This window comes from Centruroides sculpturatus, unplaced genomic scaffold (assembly GCF_000671375.1).
Source record: "Centruroides sculpturatus isolate CEXI.00-Female unplaced genomic scaffold, Cexi_2.0 scaffold48, whole genome shotgun sequence".
Classification (NCBI taxonomy): Eukaryota; Metazoa; Arthropoda; class Arachnida; order Scorpiones; family Buthidae; genus Centruroides; species Centruroides sculpturatus.
Genome location: NW_019384294.1, coordinates 1,306,362 through 1,332,759, shown reverse-complemented (window position 1 = coordinate 1,332,759; position 26,398 = coordinate 1,306,362). Strand labels below are relative to the sequence as shown.

Genomic DNA, 26,398 nt, shown 5'->3' with positions numbered 1-26,398 from the left:
AAGTTATTTTCACAATCCTTTCTTAAATCCAATCCTGACTAAATTTGCTTAAGAATATACTTTAAATTAAAAACAAAATTTGAGTTATTCATTGATCAAATACAAATAAACTTTTTTAATTGTTAATAAATAGTAAATAGATAAGAACATAAAAGAATGTAGAAGCTATATATGTACACAATACTGATTCTGCCAAAAATTTTGAGATGAGAAATACAATTATATTTAAAGTAAGTTCTATAATTAAAATAGTTTTAATAATATCAGGAATGAAAATAAACTCTAGTTTGTTTACTCAATTTCATAAAAGGAAAGTAGGTAGATAAAAAGTAAGGTAAATGCTATTAAATAACAAAACAATATCTTCAAATTTGCCAATATAATAAACAACCTTTGTCAAGTAAAACAACTTTCCAGGAAAATTTAATAGATAAAGATTTACATGGCAAAGAAGTATTTTGGCTATAATATTATCACAATATATAATTCAAGAGGATGTTAAAACTCAGGAAATGCTGAATAAAACCATTCTTAATAAATAATAATATATGTTCTTGATTATCAGACCAAAATTCAGAATTAAATGTAATACTGAAGCCATTTACAAATATATTTAAGAAACTGAAGCTCATCAAATGGAAATGAATGATAAAATAATTAAATTAAAAAAAGGAGAATTTACACTAAAACTTAAATTTTTTCAATCTAATTTTTGTGTGTCATAAAGATAATAGATATATTGTATACGTATTTAATTTTTGATTTTTCTTGTAAAATACTTTTATAATTACATCTAATATGTATTTTGACAGATTTATATTGGATTCCTTGCTTTGTAGTTTATTTTCATATATGAATTTTATGAATTTTTACAATACTATGAAATATCCATTATATGTAATTTAGCAAATTTTATAAGTTATAAAAAAAATCATTAAAATTTTTCTTATTTAATATCAAACAAATTTTTGTCAAATAAAAAAAAAAACAACAAATTTACATTAAATGCATCTGAAGATTTTATTTAATGATTTTAATCTTATATTCTACAAAATTATTATATTTTAAATGAAATAACAATCAAATATTCATAAAAATTTTAAATATAAAAGCTAGAGTAAAAAAAAAAAAAAAACAGCCATTATTTGAAAATTTTTTGCTTATTCATATACTTATAATTTCAAAAATTTACCTGCTCCTGTTATCAGGAAGAATACATTTAGCAGCAGCTTTTAAATGAACCTCTTTGCAATGCCTGACTAGTCTCTGCATATTAGGAAATGGTCTAAACATGCATTTAGTAAGGTAATAAATTAATATAATTCTTTTTTCTGTAAATTTTAATTAAATTTATATAAAAATATAATGATGTGAATTAACTTACGGAACATTCTTTTTAATACGGGTACAGTTTTGCCATAAACATTGGAATTCATTTTCTGGTTTTAACAGAAATAAAAATACAAATATATACAGTTTAATAGATATTAATAATTCATATTGTAGTAATTGTAATCATAATAATACCTTTTGCATTTTGATATGATATATGGACATGACCATTTGGCTCGGTGATAAGATGATCAATGAGATCTTGATGATCTTCAAATTGATAATCACACCCTTCCCATTGACATTCATACACCATATTTTCTCCTTTTTCTGGATTTCCACCTTTTCCACTGTCACCATGGGCAGAAGCTGGGGAATGTGGCAAACTATCAAATCCTTCTTTGGCAGCATTTTCTTCATTCTGTTTTTGTGCTCTATCTTCATATTCAGCTTTTTGGGCAGCAGGAAGATTTCGCCACTATATAAAACAATATTAACAGTAAAAAATAGGTGAAATTTCACTAAAAAATTTTCAAATAAATATCTTTTAAAATATAAAATAATTAAATTAAAAATACTTATAATAAATAATATTACTGATTTATTTTTGAGGTAAACTGAAAAAGTTTAATTGAAAATTAGACAAATTTCTAAGTGGCTAGATGATATAAAAACAGAAAAATCAAGTAAGCAATAACTAACAAATCAATATATAATGATCTACCATGAGCATTTGTATCATCTGACAGATGATAATACTATTTTATTTAACTAAAACATGATAAATGGAGCAAAAGAAGTTATAAAAAAAAATCTCAAAATTTCCAATATTATTAATTTTAGTCGAAATTTACTTGAATTTTTATGAGTTGGCCTGCAATGTATATAGATCACTTAATAAAGTATAAATAATAAAATAATATAGAAAGAAACTGGGACAGAATTAAATTAAATATCAATATTATTTAACTAAATCTAATATTCTATTATACTAAATCAATGTAAAAATTAAAAAATTATTAGAAAAATCTACATGCTCAATAATGCATAATCAACATAATTAAATTTATTTGATGTACAGTACATTTAAGCCTTTAGCATTTTAGACTTTGAGAAAATAGAATACAGAATTGAAAAAAACAAATTTAAAAACATTGAAACATTTTATTTTATTTTCAAATTATAAAATATGTACTTTTTAAATATCAACATCCAAACAACACCAGGGGAAGTCAACAACATACCTTCAACATGTTACCAGTGTGAGTTGCAAGAAGGATAAAGTACATCACAAATGTTTTCGAACCATTTTTTGTGTTCCATCAGATATTCTGTGTATCAACTGAAGAACTTTAAATGATTCGAAAATGTTTGTGATGTACTTTAGCCTTCTTGCAACTCACACTGGTAACAGGTTCAAGGTACATTGTTTACTTTTTAAATTATTAATTTTTAAACTATAAAATTAATTTTCATAATCAATTATATGAATAATTTGTGGTAAAATAATTTAAAATCTACTGAAATAATACATATATATTCCATATATCCTGTTTAAGCCCTTATGTGGAGGAAATAACTTTAATAAACCAAGCTATCTTCACAATTAGCTGTTAAGATTCAGGATACATAATAAAAGATATTTTGTTTATTTCATGAGTTTATTTTAATTTTATTTGTATAATTGCACAATATTTATAAATTGAAAATTATATTTATTAATTTATAAAGTCTGTATTCTATTTGGTAAAAGCTTTACAAGAATAAATATCTAAAATCTTTTATAAATTCATATACATGAATTTACTGTGAAGTTAATATATATTATTAAGAATAATTTTGCTAAAGATAATTTTTGATAATTTATCCTTTTAATTTTTCTTAATATATATATATTAACATGTGAAAAATATTCCATGCTTGACTTAATATTATCTAGAAATGTAATAATGAAAACTTACTTCGGTTCCAATCATGCGGCTTATTTCTCCAAATGAACGATCTGGATTTGCCGCAACAACAGATTTTCTTACTTCACTAGCAAAAAGAATATAACCAGTAACTAGTCTCTTCATTGTTTTCTGGAAAAGAAGAAAATAATAATAATAACAATACTCTTGTTGTCAATTACTTTAATTTATATTATTTATTAACATAAAATTCAATCTAATAATCACATAAACATTTTTCTTTTTTTTTCCTATTGCCACAGCAGGAAATACAAACCTTAGTACAAGCTATTTTAAGAATACATTATCTATATTTTGTTTATCTGACTAATGAATGGTCTATCTAACTACCTACAGGACCAAATTGATTGTTTTTGTTGTATAAAGTCATTACAAATTTAATACCTTCTTAGAGGATGAAGGAGTAGCAAAAACTTGTTCATCCTTTGGGGTGCAGGAAGGAGGTTGATCATTAGAATCTTCATTGTCAGTCTCACTGTTCATCTTTGGCATTAGTGGTGACAGTTCCTATGTGATTAGAAATTAATGGATGGTTTCATCATTTCTCTTTGATAATATATTAAATTGTTTGCCACAACAAATTGATGCTACTTTCATCCTAAATTCAATAATGTATTGTATGTGTTTGGTGAATTTGCTTTCTAATTATAACAATTAATGGAATGGGTTTTCTAGTGTATTCATTTATTTGTATACATATTTCCTATTAATTTTGACAATTATGCATTAAATAATAATTTTAATCATTATGATTATGCCCATCTTGGATAACTGATAATTTCACATCCAAGAAAAATTATCATCATCTTAAAAATAGATCTTAAAATTCTGTGAAATTATATACATCTTTTCAATAATATAATTGAAATGGATGTATCCAGCTATCACTTCAGGACAACATGAAAGCAATTTTTAGATGAAACTATCACATGCATTTACAAAGCAAAATGAAAAATATAAGCAAACTAAAATTATAGAAAAAAGAAAACCAGTATTTAGTTGCAATATTTTCAAGAAATTAAAGTAAAATACGTTTAAAATTAAAGCAATACATTTAAATTATATATTATATAAAAATTATTAGGATAGAAGACAACAGAATATTTCTTTTAATTTATATTGTAATTATCATGAAAGTCATTTCATACAAAGATACATAAAATAAAGAGAAAGAGTAAAAATTATTCATAAGAATAAACTTATTTTAAACAATGTTAAAAAAAATTCTATTATGAACTTTTATTTTTTATTCATAATCATAAAAATATTTTGAATTTTTGGGTAGTATCAATTTCTGATGGTTTAATAAAGACAAATCAATAATTAAAAAATATTTCAACAAATATTATTATTATTATATAGTTTAGAAATTTATAAAATAAAAAAATAACATAATATATAATAATAATACATACAAAAATAAGTTGCCTTAAAAGCCAATGAAGTTTAATGCAGGCCAACATTTCAGTTAATATAAAACTGCCTCCAAAAAAGAGCAGAAACAACAGAAAGAATAAACAGCATTCAAAATATTTTTAAAATTCCAAAAAATAACAATAAAAAAATTAAAATAAGTATTCTGTAAATTCAATACATCAGAGATGATTCCTATCAAAATAATTTATCATTCTAGTTTTTTGTGTAGTATTTAACAAGATACAAATATCAGTACTTCTCTATTGCATATTATTTTTCATTTATAATTACATTTATATTATTATTTTTAAATCTTTATATTTATTCTTTATCACTTGTTTCATTATTCCTACAAATTCTTTTGATTATTTCTACTCTTACTCAAAGAAAGTTATGTATTAACTGAAAACAACTGTTTATATTAATCCTGTTTCAAATGGAAAAATTATTTAACTAACTTGATGTTATGCAATAAAATATTTTGAAAGTTTTATGTATAGATAGATTATTTGTTAAAATTAATTTTCTAATGAAAAATTTTAAAAGTATTTTAAGTACTTTAGTCCATATATATACAATTTATTGTAACACGACATGGATAATTTAAGCTATTAGAAACCTAGTTACCTAGTTATGGTAACACAGCAACAGCTAGAAATAGCAACAGATTAAAAATTATGGATATGAAAACAATTTAGATTCAAACTGAATTTTCTACTAAGTATTCTAATTGAAAAATATCTATATTCTGTACTCAATCATCCAAAAAAATTTAATATAATACATGACGTAACTTGACAAGAAAATATGAAAACAACATTTTATAGTAAACAAACCAACCATTATATGCATTAATAATATGATATAAATGTATTTTGTTGGCAATTATATTAATATATAATTATATTTATGAAACTTTATTAAATTTTATATTATAAAAATTATTTTTTAGTTCTTTATCATTTAAAAAAATATTTTAAATCATCATTGCCAATTTAAAAGACTTTAGAAACCATAACATTTAAATTAAATACTTTTTTCTAATTCAAGTCTTAAAATACTTTAAGCAGGATACCCTGGATATTAAACTTCATTTACTTTTAAGGCAAATTCTATTATTATTTTTATATTTATTAACTTCATGCAAGTTTATTTTGCTAAATAATAATACATAAAAGAAAATCTATATTCATAAATCAGCTAAATTAAAAATATAGTTACTTAAAAATTAAAAGCAACACAATAAAATTATATAATTTTTATAATGGAAGTTATTTTTATGAATATTTAAATCCTGTTGATAAAAAAAAATTATTTGAATTTTATGTGAACAATAAAATAAAATAATAACTAATGTACTTTTAGGATTAGATATAACAGTAATTTAAAATTTACTATAAAATAACATAGGTTACAGAAAAAAATATGTTAAAAATTGAATTCCAAAGAAGAAAAAAATTATGAAAAATTTTAATGCAAGTAATGGTTTCAAAATCTCAGGAGATTCATCTTTAATTCTAAAAAAAATTTTTAAATAATATATTTTAATAATGATACTATCATTCCAAGTTTTAAAGTTTTTGGTATAAATAAAAAAATGTTTATTATAAAATGATATGTTAAATATTTAAGGCTTCAAGATTTTTTACCTGCATTAGAAATTTTATGACTGCTATAAACTTCTGTTTTTTTCTTGATGGTTTCAAATAGACGATACAGCAAATAATCAACATTTTTATCCTCGGGGATTTTAATATCATATATTCACTTTTGTGTAATGTAGTTTGAAAATGTTAGTGTTTTTCTCAAATGACTAATCATTTATTAGAATATTGTAATATATTGTAATCTAATTATCCATTTGAGAAAATGTAAAATATAATTATGTATAAAGCCAACCCCATCATGTAATAATCAAATGATAATGCTGGATTTTTGAGTTATAATATGGCTAATTAATTACAAATATATGACATAATTTGGACTAAAAATAGGCAGTTAAGACACCATCTTGTATTCAATTTGATAATTAGAAGTTAATTAATTTAGAATGTTGTTGAAAAAGAAATCTGGAGTAGAATTCAAGCTCTCAACTTTTGTTTACTGTGCAAATGCATCGCCAATTATGATATTTGAACCTCATCCAATCTTTGCCTTAAGATCAATCAATTTGTAAGGTACAGTACAGTATAATCATACAAGTAATTCATCACACTGACTGTGGAGCACTATGTGCCTATGCTCTGTAGCATTCAACCAACGTAAGTTTTACCCTGAATGGTATATAATACGCTACAGTTAAAGCCCAAGGACTAAAGATGGAGAGTGTCTGGCAATGCCTATACACAGTAAACAGAAGTTACAGGTTTGAGTCCCACTCTGGAATGATCTTTTCTTCCAGAATATTTTAACTTTACTTCTAATTATTAAATTTAATACAAATGACAGCTTACACACCTACCTTTAGTCTAAATTATTTAATATCTTTATAATTAATTAGCCATATTATACCCTATATAAAAATCCAGTGGTATCATCTGATTATTAATGTAAAATGTTTTACACACATTATACATAGGTAAAGATTCTATGTATTTCTGAAAAATAACAACCCATAATGTTTCTATGAATTAATTAAAGATAACAGACAGCTTTCTAATTTACAAATTTATTTATTTCTCTTCAAAAAGTATATCTTATAATGATCACAATTCTTACTTCATACTGAAATAATTAAAATTATTCTAACATGAATTAAATTATGACTGGTCAAAATATGTTTCTCCTGAAAATATCGGGAAAATTTATTATTTTAATTACTTTTGAAAAAAATGGCAATTTCAATAAATACTAATTGAATGTTTTTTTTCCCTTCATCTAAAACCTCTTTTAATAAGCTTTATCCAAAGAGACTTTAGATAAAAGATATTCAAATATAATGAAATAAAATTTCAATAGTTATATCCTCTTCTAGATGTATGCAAATAAAAATGATAGAAAAGTTGATGATTTACAATGAAATTCTCTAAATTACATGAATGTTTATTTCACAATAGTTACTCAAAATCCATTAACGTATAAAATTTTTTGAAATGACATATTAACAAAATGTAACATTTTATGATCAAAGCAACATTCTTCAAATATTGTTGAAACATTCTATATGTTCTATGAAACTTGAGAGTTATTTTCATTTCATAATAATGATAAAAATCATAAATGAAATTTCCTTTGCATAGCATAAACTATGCAATTTTTTCTCAAATTCTCATAAAAATATCATTTCATAATTTAAAGTAAAATTTACTCATACCTTTCTATTAAAATAAATTACATACTGTAATTTATTTTTGGTGAGGATTATTCATGCTGTTGAAATAAAACTAGAAAGATTAAAGATTAAAATGATAAAAATATATGATAATTTAATAAAAATTCTTTTGATTTATGAAATGTTCAAATAAATTTGCAGTAAATATTGATATCTTGCTATGTTGTTTGACATACAGTATGTGTATTTCAAGGATGAAGGAAAAACAAAGAATGTCACATTTTCTTAAAATATTAAGATACAACATTTTATATGAACTTAATATTCATAATATGAGTGGTGGGTGGAACCTAGAATGGTCCAATTATTAAGTGAATTTAAAATTTCAGTGAAAGGTTAAAAACAATGAAAGTCCATGCAGCATAGTATGAAAACAGGAAAAATCTATTTTAATATGACAAATATAGGGCTGTTAGATAGACCTTGATCCTGTTTTGTTTTGTTGACATGAAGAGAAAAGTCTTTGTAAAGTTTATATAACTTCAATGTGAGATAAATCATTCATATTAATATTAAAATATAACTACAAGAATTATTCTTAAAAACTGTTCACTGAGGTATAAAAAACAGGCGTAAAAGTGTTACTATATAAATCTTTTGTATTCATAATTTTTAATAGAAAATAACCATGGGTGTCCATTTTATATGAATTTTCAGTTATCTAAGGTAGCATTAGTCCACATTACCTTGGATAAATTGGGGTTCTACTGGAATAAATAAATTATAAACAATATTTTCTAAAAGTGATGTGAGTGAAAAAACTGGAAATATTATGAAATAAAGAAAGAGAACTGGAAGAATTATGAAGCATTAATGAGTCATTGCTTGTTTTTTACAGTTTTTATTTGAATCTGTACAAATTTTACAAGTTTTTCTTTATTTCATAAATTTTGTTTCTAATTAGTAAAGAATATCTTTAAATTTTACAATATGATATACTGTAATTTGTTTTTTCTAGATACATTAGTTTAAAAAATTATTAGAATGTTAATGATAAAAATTTAAATATCTGAAAATAAAGAATTTGTGGCATTCCTTGTTTTTTCTCTTCATCCTTCAATCATAAACTGTTATGGTAAATATTTATTAAAGGATATAGTGTTTTTCTATTGTATAAATAATTTGGGATGTTTTGTATAATTTTAAAACATTAAATTTTATATCAAGATCAAAATGAACTCCTTGATAAAAAAAAAAATATATGAGAAAACAAAATTTTATAATTAAATATTTATATAAAAATTTATCCACGCTTCAAATCTCTTTAATCCATCAATGTCTTCAATGGTTTCATAAGTTACAATATAGAATTTTATACAAAATTATCTTTTTCATCGCTCATCTGTCATAAAAGTGTAAATTTTAAAAAATTAAACATTATGATAGTTACTTAAACGTTTTTTATTTATGAGGAAATTTATATGATTAAGGCCATGTAAGAAAAATTCACTATTCAAATAAATAATTTTTGACTAAAAAATAATAAAAAAAATAATTATTTATAAACAAAAATTTAATAAATCTGAAATAAAAAATTCCAACAAATAATTATTAAAATAATAATTAATTTAAAAAAATATAATTAAATATNCTCCTACGTGTTCAGGTTTATTTCGCCCATGTCACGTAATTAAATCGCGAGCGCTGCTGTTTTCTTCCGGAGATAGTTACCTTTGTTCTGCGACGTAATAAAAATGAAGTTTTAAGAACAGTGCTGCAATATTAAATTTTGTCAGCGTTTAGGTAAAACACCTACGGAGACTTTAAAATTGTTAAGAAAGGTGTACAGTGATTCTACCATGGCGAAATCGAAGGTGTACGAATGGCATCGGCGTTTTAAAACGGGACGAGAATCCCATAGCAGACAATGAACACTCTGGCCAACCTTCGACTTCACGGAACGAGGAAAATGTTGAGTTAGTCTGTCAATGTGTTCGCAAAGATCGTCACCAAACTCTTGAAAAAATTGCTGCAACTACTCACTTATCAAAGACTAGTTGCCAGCATATTTTATCGGAAGATCTTAACATGCACCGAGTGTCTCAGCACATTGTCCCTCGGCTTTTGACTTCTGAACAAAAAGAAGAACGAATGAGAATATCGAATGATTTAATCGACAAAGCCAATAAGAATCCATCATTTTTGAACCACATCATAACAGATGATGAAACGTGGTGTTATTTATTTAACACCATTTTGTGTCATTAGATGAGGTGAGAGCAGCATCGCAGGAGGCCTTACGGGAGGTTTCAAAAAATGGCTTCCAGCAGTGCTTCCAGAAGTTATACGACCGCTGGAAAAAGTGTATCGTCGCCCAAGGTAATTAGTTTAAAGGTGGTTGTGCATTGGCAATATAAACTTTTTAGGGTAAGAAATTTTATGCCAAGTCCTCGAACTTTTGGATCGTACTACATATATGATATAATTATGATGATAATTATCACAGAAATTTATTAAATTTTATCTTTTTAATCCCTTTTCAATAGCTTACATTCATTTTTATTTTGAATACTGAAAATGATTAGTATGTATAATTAATGAAAAAAATATCTATTTTCATCACTTATATACATAATGTTTGTATTTAAATCTTTTGTATCACATATGAAAAATAATGTAAAATTATCAAATAAAGAAAAATAATCATCAATAACTTTTTATACTAGTATTTTAGGCATCCTATTATGATTATTATCAAATAAGTTATTGATATTTTGATTTACTGTAATTTTTTAATTATTTTATCATTTTGTTGTAAACATGATAAAATAGTTATATGATTTATATGATAAAATTATAGAGATAGTCACAATCAATTTTCTTAAAAAAATTAATTAAAAAAAATAATTTTGAAAAACAAAAATATTTAATTCTATAACACTAATCTATAATTATGTAAATGATTATTTTTAATTTGCCTGAATTATTATTTATAAATAATATAAATTGTTATAATGTTAACATTGATAATATATAACAGGAAATCTTTGTTAATTCAAACTCAGAGTACAAAATACAGCTATTTGAAATTTGAAATGAAATTCTGTCTAATGTGTATATTAACTCATACATTTAGATGGAAGTTCATGTAATTCCATACTATAAGAGAAAAACAGATTAAAAACAACTCTGTCTAATCAGTATGGCTTTTCTTTTACAGTAACATATTTTCAGGTGTCATCTTACCCAACACTAACCTTTTTTCTTTCTCATAAAATATGGCTGAGATTCAGGGTCGCAAGATTACTACTATTTGGGCTACATTTCCAAAATTCTGCTTTACTTTTTATAAAACCTCCAGCATGTGTCCAGTGAGAACCTCACTGGACACATGCTGTTTTCCTGCAGTTTATTTATAATATTATTATTAATTATTAATTAATGAAAACAGCATTCTGTACACACAGCCATATTCTGTTTGCTTTGAAACTCAATAATTCATAGTCATGATTATTTTGTCCCTTGAATTTTAAACTAACAAGGATTTCCTATATTAAATAATTATCAAAATTCCAGATAATTCACAAATACATTTTACCCATATTTTACTTCTTCAATGACTACAATAATTACAGTAATATCTTGACCTACGCTACCCCGACTTACGCGAACCCGGAGTTACGCAATTTTCAAATCTCGTCGATTCATCTTTTGTTTGAGTGCCACGCAACTCTTGATTACTCACTCCCCCCACACTATTGTTCAGCTTACATGTTCGGATGTGTTGCGCAGAATCGACACATAGCTACAATTTATTTTGTGTTATTTATTTCTGTGTTTGTTATATCTATGGAGACTTGAGAGACTCTATGTGGTAATTTCTTGCAACCGTGAATAAATCAAAAGACGAGATAAGATTAACGAGAACATTTATTAGCTTACATACATCCTACTTAGATTTTACACAAATTGCAAAATTATACCGACTTATGTGAATTCGACTTACGCAGTTATCGCTCGGTCCCACCTATCACGTAAGTTTGGGGTATTACTGTATTTAATTTTATTTGGTTATTCTGATAAAAATAACCGTCATACCATCGGAGTATATCACATTACAGAAACCAGGATACACCTACTACTTGTTTCAAGAAAAAATATGAAGAAGCAAAGCTGGCCAATATTATTACAGTAGCTTTAAATGGTCAAATATAATGGTTCTCAAAATGTTAAGAACCGGTGTTTTTTTAACATAATTATTATTTTGCAATAATATATTTATTATCCTGAAATAAAGTTCATAAATTATGTAGCATATCTGTACACACAATTTCATAATATCAATAGAACTTTCTAATTTTTAATAAAAAATTATCTGAATTTTCTTTATTTGATATGAACATAGTATCACTAACAACTGAATTTCATTTCTTACATATCATTGTATATATAACAAGTCACTTCTGGCTTGCAGTATTGCTAACACCATGACTTTATAAACAATGTTGTACTACTACAGTAAGTTAACAGAGCGTTGTTTTTTAGCATGTTAATCTTAAAATGTTCCTATAAATTTCCAAAATAACTAAGATATGATAGCATCTCGGTGAGAATCCTTGATATAACACAGACTTTAAAGAAAAAATTATCAAAGGGTTAAGATTGCTGGACAAATTTCAATAATTTATAGCAGAAATATCAATAAAGTCTAGAAAACTTGCATTATCAACTTAAACAATACTTGGCTGATAACCAACTCAATAAAATAAATTGCTTACAAAAACAGGTGATTATTTATTGTGACGTTGCCACAATGCCAGGCTGCAATGTTTTGTCACAATGTTCTCAATTTTTAGTAGTGTTTTGCACTACTAAATATAGAAGTTTAAATCTTGGGCACTTTCAGAAGTTTCAAATCAGAAATATTTTTAATATCTCTGATTTGAAACTTCTAAAATGTTATGAAATGCCCAAAAGATTGAAAGAATTCCTCATAGTGGAATTAAAACTGCTTAGAAAATGTCATATAAAAAAAGCCTCATCAAAATTTAATTTTTCTTTAAAAGTTTGTCTATTTCTTTAAACCATCTTTAGTATTTCTATTATGCATCAATTTCAATTTTCCTCATATGCCTGAGTCTTACAATCTGCTGTTATATTTAGTGGCAGTCAACTTTCTATTGCCTTTCTTCTTTTTCTTAGGCCAACTATGTAGTATTTTAATTCTAATAAAACAAAATTTGACATCTTTCCCCAGACATTGCAAACACAAAGATGAATTAGAATTAATTAGAAAAAAGATGAGTCAGCTAGAATCAAAAGCATTTGAGTATAAATATTTAAAAATTATACAATTAAAGCATAAGTTTCTTATAATTTTATGTCTGAGCAGAGTTTTGAATATTCTATTTTGTAAAAATTATTATTAATACTGAAAAAAAAAAAAAAAACTTTTGTAGAATATTTGTTTTAACTTCATACTTTACCTTTCTTGTAAATTAATTACAATTGAGTTATGAGTTGTTGTTTCCTTATAAAACTGATATCTCCATTTTTATAAATAGATATTATTCTACTATGAGATGAGACAGTGTATAAATGTTTATATATATTTAGAATATCTTATATATGTTCGTACATACAGTATATATAAGGTATTCTAAATAACTTGACATAATGTTTATTATACTTACACAATTTAAACACAGCAACATATTTAAATATTCAATTTTGGATTTTTAATTTTGCTTTGTATTTATCATTTTTGGTAATAATTTTTATCTGATGCTAATAGTTAAATATTTCATTTTGTCCTGTATTTTCACGTGTTTATGCAACACATTATATTTGCATTTTGAATTCTTTCCATTCTAGAACCCAAAAGTTGCCATTGAAGAATTCAGAAAATAGATTTTATAGGAATTTATGTTGTCTGTAAGTTGATTATTAATGCTTGAAATTATTTCAAAAGATTAAAGTAAGAAATTAATAAAGTATAAATGATTCTATTTTAATATATTTATAGTCTTTAAAAATAATTTAACATCACTTTTATATTACATATTAAAGAGATCCAAATGAAATTATAGAAAAGATAACATTAACTGGACACACAAACAATACAAAACAAAACAATTCTAATTCATAAACAGTTTTAGCTATTTTCTGTTAAAATTAAATGATGTGAAAAAGTTCCCAAAAATATCTAAAGTTTATTTATATAATGGATTTGTTTTTTTCCAGCTATCAGTACATTCTCAAATAAAGGAAAAATTGAATTTATGCAAAGTATTACTTCATATTTATCAAAGTTAAAGTTACAAACATCTAAACATTTTCAGTCTTTCAATATTAATCTGAAGTAATGGTGAAAATTTAAAAAAAACTAATAGTATTAATAGATGTTCAAAAATCCTCAAGTTTTTAATATTATCTTGGATTTTTACATAATTTTCATGGTTTACAAAAAACAAAATTCTAAATAAAATTTTAAGAATTTAAAATTTAAAATTAAATTAGAATAACTTACTATAAATTCAAACAAAAAAATCATTGTGCATTAAAAACTTTTTTCTTATTACAAGAAGTTCAACAGATAATTGCAATTTTTCAGCTATTTGAATTATAACATTTTCCTAAAATCTCTTTCCATTTTCCTTCAGAATAAAATTTAGTAAAATGTAATCTAAACTGGCATTTCTCAAACTATGAGTTGCATTAAAATTCTAATGGGGTCTGAAATGTATTGTCCATAGAAATAATATTTGTATTACTGCAATATTCTTAAGAACTAGGAACAACAAAGAAATCTGTTAAGTATTGAAATTTTTTAACAACTTTTCTCTAATAATTATTATTGCCACTTAGTAATAAACAAAGATTATAGAAAGTATATATAAAATTGATTTCTCTTTTCTATTTTGAATAACATCAAAACAGTTTAAGTTGCAACGATTTTGAAAATATTTCCTTGTTTATTCAAACTTCTAGGTTTATTGTCTTACATAACAATAAATTAAAAAAATACATAACAGATGAATTTCGGCACAAGTGGATCAATAGATAATTATTAAAAAATTATTTTTTGTGTATATACTAAATGGTATTGATAAGACCTTCATAGTCTGAAAAGTACATTTTAAAAAGGAGTTCATTAAGTTTATAAAAAAACTTTGATATTTTGAAAATAAACTTGGCTTTTGAATAATTATGAAATAGTCTGTTTTATTTACAGTCATCAGGCTTACATTTTTTAATAGTTAAGTTTCAATAACAAAAGCTGAATTTGATATAAGTTATTTGTTACAAATCGAAATTGGCCTGAATTGTTTTTAACAGAAATGTACTCAATGTTACGTTTCCCACACAGAAGATATTATCAAACATGCATATATTTTATTTTGTTGTATAATATACAGTGATTCCAGTTTACCAAGTTTTTAAATATTTTATATTATAAACATTTGGATTACAGAACCATTTCAAACAAATATATTGGGTTGCCCAAGCAAAAACTTTGAGAAATGAGAAATGCCAATCTAAACTATACAAAAAGTTTAGAATGGCATTAGTATTGATGCCAATCTAAACTTTGATTAGATTGATTAGTATTTATGCAAAGATTTTTTGATCACTCTTAGCATAATTATAACTTTCAATATAAAAAAATACTAGTTTATTATAATTTTTCATTAATTTCACATATTTTAGTATTAAAATTAGCTTATAAAGGTTTTATTTATTATTGACTAATTAATCTAAAATGCAAGTCCAAATTTTCAATCCATTTCTACTCAATAAATATGATTGGTTATTTCATGTAAAAAGAGATTAGATAGTTCAAAATTAATAATAAATGTAAATACTACACCTGTATATACATAAATTACTCATTTAAATTTTAATTAATTTAGATATATTACATTAATTACATTGAGTGTGATAGCAATATTTATCAGTGATCAGTTACTGCAAAATACAATGCTATCAACACACAAAATGTAATACATACAAAAAATCTAAGAAAGTGACAAAACATACTTTTTAGTCTCAATTTAGTTAAGCAAGCTTTTATATCTCCTAAAGTTATCATAGTTTGGCTAAACATTTAGTTTTTAGGCTATTTTCAACAATGGAAACCTGGGTAAAAAAAATATACTTTTATCTACAGTTCCACTCCATATTTATCATCATCAAAGTATTTTTAATTACTGTTACTCTTAATTTTTGTTTTGCTTCAACTATTTAATTTCAAATATTTTGAGCATAACCTTAAAAATTATGGTATGTGTAAACTTTTGGCATTAAGAAGTAATTATCATCAATAACCATTTTTTCAAAAGGACAAAAATATCATTAATATAATTTCAATGTAGAATGTATCAAACAAAAAATTCCTAATGGTCTTGTTTTCAATACATCATATTAGCATTTACAAATCTTGACAATTATCTTTAAATGCTGAAACACTAATTATTGAGTTCTTGATGTGATAAGGGTATTATTATATTATTATTTTTTCAATATTGGACAATGTTAATTTATTGTTTAGAAATCATATATTGAAATATCTAGACCTCAGATAAAATTATGACAAAAGCATGCATAGTGAAAACTTACCTATATACTTGAAAAATTACACAAATTAAATGTAACAGCCAATGGCATTATTTCTAGATAACATGCATTAAAATACATAGTATCTAAAAACAATGTCATTGATATGGCATTATTATGGCTACTGTACATAAAAAAAAGTTCAACAAACAAATGATAAAAATAAAACAAATTATTTTATAGCATTTTGTCTAAATAATAATCTTAATTTTGTGTACAATGCATGTTTTAAATAATTTTATCTTATCTATTAAAACTACAAAATTTTTCTTAATTAGAGTTAACAATATACTATTATCTTCATAACTTATTAATTTGCTTAACTTTTGAATAAAATGTAATAATTTATATTAAAACTTGTGATAAAATTTGAATATCAATAAGCAGATATAAACATTATCAAATGTTTATTAAACTTTTACAATAATTTTGTGATAAGTTCATAGCCAACAACAAAAACAGATAGTTTATCTATTAATGTTTCCAAACAATATATCTTTACAAAAAAAATCATTAGATCATTAGTTCTCTCAAAATACTTTCTACAGAACTGTTCACAAAAAGAATGAAAATTGAAAATTCAATTTATTTGATAAAAAACAACAAATTATTCATTTCTATATTTTTTACAAGACTTTAACACAGCTGAGCATTTTTAAAAATTAAATAGCTAGTATTAATATTAATAGTTGCCAATAGATGAATTATTGTTAACTAATGTATCTAATTTTTTACTTTTATTAATAACCATCTCAATTGTACAGTTTCACAAAATCAATTTAAACCTAATAACATTACAATGGAGATTATGTAATAATATACAAGTAATGTAAGTAACTAAATGTATAAAAATATTTAGTTCTCTAAATTACCTGTCTTTTTTATTTTCATTATGTTTAGGGTTAATTTGTTAATTTCAATCACTAACTCAACACTAATGGAAATTGCATTCCACAAAATATCAATAAATAATCAATGGTTATTAAAACCATCAATAAGAAATTACTTAATTCATAAACAATTTTATTTAATGATAAATTGATACAGATTATAAATTTAAAATTCACATAAATATTATCTTTAGTGTATATAAACCAATTACAAAACTGCTATATTGAATTGATCAAATAGGAAATAGAACTTAATAGCTTATGCTGGAAGGAATCTTAAGAGTCTTTATTAATTAATGTATTTTATGGCATGTAAGAGACATACCCGCATAAAATATATAAGAATAGTATTTACTGTAATTTAAACATCTTGTGCCTAAAATGTTTTTTTACTGTATTCTGGTTTAAAAAAAAAGTAAAATTAAAATGTACACTTTCATTTACCAGGAAAAAGAAGTCATTTACAATTAAAATTTATCATTTAAAATATTCAACACAATAACCTGCAAAAGCTGCTTAGTTACATCAAATAATAATAATATGATTAATTAAACAGCAACATTTTTATCCAAAAGTTGGGCTATGTAGAGGTTACCTATATCCTACTGAAGACTGTATCCTAAATACAGTCAATTCCATTTAATTAGTCCACTGGTTAATCGGGGCAGCTGCTTCATTGGGCCAAATCTCAAAGAACAGAAACCAACTAATAAATTAATACACAAATTAATCACTTAATTGGGACAGTAGCAGAAAAGGAATTTACTCAATTTTTTATATATTTTAGAGATCTTCCGAAAATATGTAGACACTACGTACACTAATGTCATGTAGGCCTAACAGTTGGCAGAGACAAAGCAATTTTGTCTTTCGCTTGGGCAGTTCAGATTTTCCAGAGGGGGTCAGCATAGCAAAATGTATCACATGGGAATCCCGTCTGAGGTGGGCCTGAATGCAAGGTACTGACCCTGCTCTGGATTGGACCAGATGATCTCCTTAAAAGCGAGGGGACAAAGATCTCTGGACAATTTTTCGAGGTCTCACAACTGAGTTAGAAGACAGCTAGAGTTTCCTTGGAAGGTATTGTGTGCATAATTACGTCTAGATTAGGACAGCAGCCATTCGATTGTTGAGACCAGCATCCAGAGCTAGTGGATTCTATGGATGCTCCTGCCAAAGTGGCCCATTTCCAAGTAAAGGGCACTGTGCTAAAAGAAAGACCGCAAGGTGACTTTTCGATGAACCCTTTCCTTTCTCCCTTTTTAGTTAGAACAAGTTCAAACTAAAAAGGGAAAAAGGAAAAATTGTTCAATCAGGAATGAATCAAATGGTTAACTCTTGTGTACATCACTACTAATACTATATTTGGCAACACTAGCGTGATTCAAATCAGTTATCTATCATTGTGAGTCTGGCAAATTTATATTACAAATATTTTGTATATTTTGGTTTAATAAAGCATTAAAATAGGTACCTAACTATTATTTTTTACCTACTTATTACATATTTTATTTTATTTACTTATTACCTACGTATTACATATTTTATTTTAGAATTTATTATTATTTCATTTAATTGGGGCAAAAGGAATTATTCCCAACATGTCCCAATTAAGTGGAATCGACTGTGTAGGGGAATTCATTACCCTATGAGAGACTGCAACTTCACATACAATATAAGAATCAGGGCAATTTTTTCAGCCTATTTTTGGACAAAAGTCACATCTTATATACCAGGGGTGGCCAACCTGTGGCTCGTGAGCCACATGCAGCTCTTTGAACGATTATTTGTGGCTCTCAATAAATGTACCCGAGTTTCCTTTTCATTTTTGTGTTATTATATTTTAAAAAATTATTATCGTTCTGTATGTGTTTCAAAATGTCTTTTAAATTACTAACAACAAATATAAAAGACTAAGTGCAATGTTGTAACAAATTTCATTTCCGTCCAAGTTAAGAATGATATGACTCATCGAAAACTGCGTGAACAAACATAAACAGTGGCGTAATCGTCCGACTCCAGACTGATTTTGAATTTGTAAACTGTCATTGCAATGGGCAGTTGACATTGTGCTCTGGAGGAAACAATTTGTATCACTCTTGCTACAGATATACTTTGTAATCTGGAATTTTTTGCATACCTTTTTAATACGTATTTAATTGCGGCTCGCAAAAAACTTCAAATTTTGAAAAATGGCTCGGACTATCAAGGAGCTTGGCCACCCTGGTTATATACCATAAAATATAGTAAACTAATTGTATTTTCTGTCTAATGACAAAATTAGTAATTGCAGAAACTACAGTACTGGCATAATTAATTTTAATAAAGTTTTTTATAAACCCTTGTGCAAAGTACTTTTATGTTTTTAATCTAATAAAATAACAGATTTAAGTAAACTGGTCATTGCAAGATTAATAAAAAGAGCTTTCTTATTAATTTTCATTAATATGAAAACCATACTAATTTTTATCAAGGACTACAGGGTGTCTATAGTTAAAGTATACCACTTTAAGCTACTCTAGAGACAGAACTGTTAGAGATAGATTGATAAAATTTTGTAGACATGTATATCTCAACACAGAAAAAACTATAGTCAGAGTTTCAGAACTAGTTATAATTTTTGCTGCTAGGGATCTATAATGGTGCTATTGTTACAGCAGCATAAAAAAACTGTTCAACATACTTTCCAGCACGCTCAGTCAAATATTGCAATCTAGTTATAGTAAGATTAACAATAGCCAAGTGCAGCATGTTAAGAATAATGTGACTCACTTCCCTCTCAATTCACCTCTTTGGTTATCATAATTCCACAACTCCACCTGTATAAACCCTGCTTTTTGAATAGTTCCATAACCAGAAGTCACAAACAGTGAGATCAGGTGAATGAGTACGCCATTGGATTGAAAAAGATTGACTGACCATCTTTTCATTACCAAATGTGCAAGACAGTACCTCTTTTATAAAGACTGCACCATGGGGTCACATTTATTTATACAAAATATCACATTTATGCACTATCTTGCATAAATGTGATATTACTCAAACATCATTTCTATTGAATTTTAGAAATAACAGAAGTTTGCAGCATGTCTTTATAGCACTGCTGTTATGATGCTGCTGCTGCAACAGTGCTGTTATTACAGACCCTAATGGCAAAGATTGTAACTAGTTTTAAAACTCTGTCACAGTTTCTTATGTTGAGTTAAATTGCCTGTAAAATTTTATCCTTCTACCTCTAACAGTTTTGTCTTAAGAGTGGTCTAAAGTGGTTCATTTTAATTATAGACACCTTATATAAATAAGAAAAATGTTAACTATTCTATTTAGCCAGATTAAATTATCTATAAACAGCTCCCTAACTGCTTGATCAGAGTCCCCAAGCTTACAGGCTTAAGTGATGAACTAACATCAATTAATCTTAAGAATTTCAGAATAAGAGGGAATCACATTATTTAAGCTTGTAAACTTAAAGGAACTTCAACAAATAATTAGAAAGTTGTTGATATTAAAATTAGAATTTTTAATTAATCATCATAAAATTATCTATTGTTTGTAATAATATAAAAACTATTAAAATCATTCATATTGTAATTTATGTCTGTTATATTCTGCCTTCATATTTTCTTTCTACAGTTTATCATTCATTCATGAAACAGTAATAAGCAATGATATGTAATATGAATAAAATATTATTGCTAATTTTGTGATGACTATCTTGCAAAATTTTTTTATTGACTGTTTTTATAATATAATGATAAATAAACTTATATAAACATTTGAGAAAAGCATAAGTACTATTTTAAAACTCATCAACCAATTAAAATTTTCAATCTGATTTTGATGAGTTGTGATGAATATATTTTAATAAAATTTAAATAAAATAAAAAACTGAAAATATCATGAGATATTCTATTACTATATATGGTAAAGATTTTTACTTGTACTTGTATTTTGAAGCTTAATTTTTCTATAATTATTAAAAACATCAAATAGAATCAAATTAAAATATTTAAAATGTAAAACTATAATTTCCAGTTTTCCTCAATTAAAAAAAAATTTTCTTTCTTTCTTTAATTTAAATTATTAACCAACTTGAAATAATACATTTTTTAAATATTATTTTATATACTAAAAGACATAATACAATGGTATCAAACATAATTTTTAAGATTAAATATATTTATTAAAATTATTATCTAAATAATTACTTAAGAGGTCAATTATTACTTTTTTAATATATTTAAAAATAAATTATATTGCATAATATATTTAATTTTATAGAAATAATAAAACAAATAATCAAAAACTATTTTGACTACTTGTTTTAATTTTAAAAAATTAATTTAATTAATCTAAAATTCTTGAAAAATATAAAAATCTATTACCTTTTGTGGATTAACTGGCTTTCTAAAATAATAATATTCATCATCTGTCACACCATGACTAAGATTAAATTTCTGCAAAGGAAAATAAAGTTGTTGTTCCAAAAAATAGAAACAACATGTACAATATTATCATAATTTGTCTTAAAATTATTTATTTTTGTTTGAAAATTTAATTTCAAATACAGAGAAGGAAAACTAAAACTGCAGTTTCTATTTTTAATCATTTGATTTATATTTATATTATGTTTAATGAATAGTAAATGTAATCCCTCATAATTTAAAGAATATATTAATTCTAAAATGAATTTAACAAGATTAAGATAGTAGCTATGAAAATAATACATTTTTAACTTTATTTTTAAATCTGACAAATGTTTTATAACACAAAATTTGGCATAATAATTAAAATAATTCAAGATAATTACAGTTTTAATTTTAATTTACAAATTATAATTTATGTTTATAACTTATACTTAATTAAAATTATTGTAATTTATTAAACTGTTCTACTTTTAAGTCTTATTAAAGTAGAATGTTCTTTTACCATTTATCCAAATTTATTTAATAAATCATAAAAATTAACTTTGTATCTGAATAAATTCAGGTTTATTTTAGGTGCTAGATTTTCTCATTCATAATAAAATGCAATATACTATTATAAATTTTTAATAATTACCTGTTACATTTTAAAACTGAAATAATTTTTTAATCAATAGACTATAATAAATTAGCTAATAGATGTTATTAGAAAAACTTTATTTAATAATATTTTTATAAAAAATAAAAAAATTCCTATTGCAAATTTTGGTTTCAATATGGTATATATTTATGTACCACTATTTAAAAAATCAAATAAAGCAATTAAGAGCTAAAACACAATTACACATTTAATGTTTTTCTATTTATTTAATTACAGAAAGTTATAATTTCTCAATTTAAATTTGTTTTCATATAATAATCAATACATAGTAATCTAGTGTAAATATAAAATATTTGTTATTGATTTATTTTAAATGAAAGAACATATGTTTCATTTATCTGGGTATGTTTACATTAAGTGAGTATGTTAATTATCTAAAATACTAAACAGACATATAATATATATAAGTAGCAAACAAACTAAGTAAATATATAATAATATTAATTCTTGTTAATATTATTATATATTTATTTAGTTCATTTGTTACTTATTTATGTTTTATTTATTACATTTTATGTTTTTGTATTCTGTATTTTAAATTTATATGTTTAAATTATGTGTGTTCAAATGTTTCATTTAAAAAACATTTGGATAAATTATTACACCTGAAGATGACTTATAAAATTTGGATTGAAAATGTTTGTGATGATGATAATTAAATATTTCTCAGCAAGCATGAAGTGGTTACAAAAATTTATTAATCAAACAAAATATATTAATTTTAATACTATATTTTAAAATTTACAATTTAAAAAAAAACAATTTAATACTATATTTTAAATTTACAATTTAAAAAAAGCAGAAGTTAAAGAAATACAAAACAAATTATTCAATATAAAATATATTTAATTATGCATTAACTAATTAAGTCTTAAAAATGAATGAAAAGCTGAAATTTATGACTTATTAAATAAATAAATTTATTTTAAAAGACAAAAAGACATTTGACACAGATTAGACCAGTGTATCTAGGCCTTCTGTGAAAAATATATTAGAAACTGTTGCAAATTTTGGAACTTCCTTCTCAAAATTAAAATAGGAATTTTTATTTAAATTCAATTTACTTAAATGTTTTAATATTTAGTGTATTATTAAGTGAATTAAATTTATACTTTATTTGCTACATAAAAGGGCTAGAATGGTTGTATTATTCTAGTAATAATTCTTCTAATCATTTAACACAATTCACTTATCAGTTGAGAAACACTGGACAAGATTAAATGCCATATGCTGGTAGGTAAACAGTTTTCTTTTATAGAACAGTTATAGGTGAAAGCATATATTTCATTTTATACAATATTTATGTGTATAATCATGTAACTTATAAAACTATATTATTGATATGACTAATTTCACACAAAAAATTATATTACAATATTTATAAGTTAAAATTCTATTATTAAATAATTCTTGGTAAATGTTTAATTTATAAATTAATTTTCAATTATTAAATAGAATTAATAACTTTTATAAAAAACAAAATTTTTCTGTAATGACAATATGAAAACTATTGTCATTACAACTATTGAAACTAGCAATTTTCAAGTACAAATGTGACATAAAGGCCAATGCCTTCATCTATGTCACATTTAATTCCACAGTTATGCCACAGTTAATTCAGAATTAAAAACTGAAGAAAGTTATGCTAACACTTTTACAGTATGAGGTGAACAAATGGCTATTAATATAATTATAATAATGCGAACATTTTATGAATTTGAACAATGTTTCCTATTTTCAACTTGATTATGCTTTCAACTGAATTTAAAGGCACTCAAAATGGCTTTCTGTATATATATTTAAATGTTTCTAACTCCAATAAAACATTTGAATGTTTTTTTTCTATTACTTTAATTGACTGTAACAAATTCAGAAATAAGAATAAAATAAACTCAAAAACATTTTCATAAAAAAAATTTTTTATCTAACAATTAAATTTGCAAATTAAAAATATTAAGTAATTATAAGAAAAACCTCAAAATAAACATAAAACTAAAAATAGAATCTACTATGTAAAACTGAAAAACTGTGCAATCTTTGTCACAGTATGTCAAAAACAACCACTGGGGGCAGCCCTAGCTATTATTTAAATTAACAATATAAATTATTATATTTTATATTGTTACAGTATAATTCAGTATATTATTATTTTTTTTGTAATAGGAATTCATTATTATTATTTTTATCTATCTACTATATAAACTGAAAAAATGGCCAGTCTCTGTCGGCGTATTGAGTGCCAGCAAAGCATAGAGGAAAACCTAGGAATTGCCAGAGTCTGTGCTTGACTCTTTTTGATGGTATTCAGCATGCATGCTGCTTGCTGTGTTATTTAAAAGGAATTGGATATAGTGATGTAGGTCATAGTGCATGACAATGATGGTTATGCTTTTTCGTTTCATTTTTATGTTTTGAACTGAAGATGGAATATTATGGTATTTCTTTGCAATCATAACAGAAATATGTAGTATCTTATTGGTATTTTGAAAGTTATTTCATGAGAATTGGATGTACAGCTGTTGGTTTTAGTACATGACAATGATACTTATGGGCAGTTCGCTTTCAACAGTGTTCTGCCAAACATCTGCACTTTAGGTAAACCATTTGTAATTAATTATTTATCATTACTATGCATGCTAACTATTTAGTATGCCCTGATGCCTTGTAAGGCCTGATGCCATCGGGCCTTACAATTGGTTATGTATAGAAGTTGTAATGTTAAAGAAATTTCTCATAACACATTTTTTTTATTAACTATGAGAAAAAAATTTTTTAAACAGCTTTTGTAACTTCTATATGAGCTGTTGATTTTGAAAGTGGGGCAAGTCCATTTTATGTTATTGCTGGATATTTAACTGTTTGCATTTGAATGAGTTTAAAAATATTCATAAGTGGTAATAGACTTATTTTATATTTTTTTGGTTTTATTTCATGTAAATTTAATATGCAATAATGGTTATCTGCGTTAGGTTAAAAAATTACGGTTTTGGTATGCACCAATGGACTTGGCCTCACTTTCAAAAGCAATGATTTATTGAAAATGTTGCTTTTCTTTGAATAGAATATAGTTATAATAACAAAAAATTTAATATTTTATTTAATTACTTATTTATTTTATTTCAACATTTCATACTTTTTTCGAAAAGCTACAATGAAACAAAAAATAAATTTAATTTTATAGGAAAAAGTGGAGAAAATAATAATAATAAAAAATATTTAGTAATAATTATACTTGCATGTTGCATGCATATACAGTAGAACGTCGTATATCCGAAAGAATTCCAGTCGGCAAATTTAAATTTTCGCTAGTGCTGTGGCGCTGCAATCTTTGGCTATATGTTGGGCTACTCCAATATTTTTTTTCTTGATGTGTGTTTTAGCTAACAGCACTGACACTTTTGTATGGTGTATTTATGAGGACTGTGTGTCATGCTGAATCGAACGTTTTTGACACTAGATCAACTTCTAAAGTATATTTTTTTTTTGGTTATTATATTTTTAAATATATTTATTTTGTTTGTACAAAATAAAGAAATAATTTTTAATGATACAATAGCCACGATTATTATTTTGAAAAGTTTACGTTAGGCTTAACATCAACGAAAATTCAACGTGAAGCGACACGCAATGGAGAAAAATTTCAACATGGGATAGATTAATATATTTTTTCATACATAATCGGTTATCCGAAAAATAAGTTATCCGAACAACCCCAGTCCCCAATTGATTCAGATAAACGACGCTCTACTGTAATTATATTTCTTAGTTTAGATGGTGCAGATTTTTAAAGTATTCACGATAAATGGGTGGTACATAGG

The 26,398-nt window shown here is 24.6% G+C and overlaps 1 protein-coding gene across 1 annotated transcript in view; it reads right to left on the bottom strand.

Annotated features, from left to right (window-relative positions):
- The window catches only part of LOC111619293 (protein polybromo-1-like), a 169,674-nt gene that overhangs the window by 9,043 nt on the left and 134,233 nt on the right, over positions 1–26,398 (bottom strand). Inside the window, exons 32-37 of the mRNA XM_023361020.1 lie at positions 21,881–21,952; positions 3,687–3,809; positions 3,294–3,413; positions 1,528–1,810; positions 1,385–1,439; positions 1,193–1,285 (exon numbers count right to left, since the gene is read on the bottom strand). Of these exons, the coding sequence (XP_023216788.1) occupies positions 1,193–1,285; positions 1,385–1,439; positions 1,528–1,810; positions 3,294–3,413; positions 3,687–3,809; positions 21,881–21,952 (746 nt within the window). The remainder of the gene's footprint in view (positions 1–1,192; positions 1,286–1,384; positions 1,440–1,527; positions 1,811–3,293; positions 3,414–3,686; positions 3,810–21,880; positions 21,953–26,398) is intronic.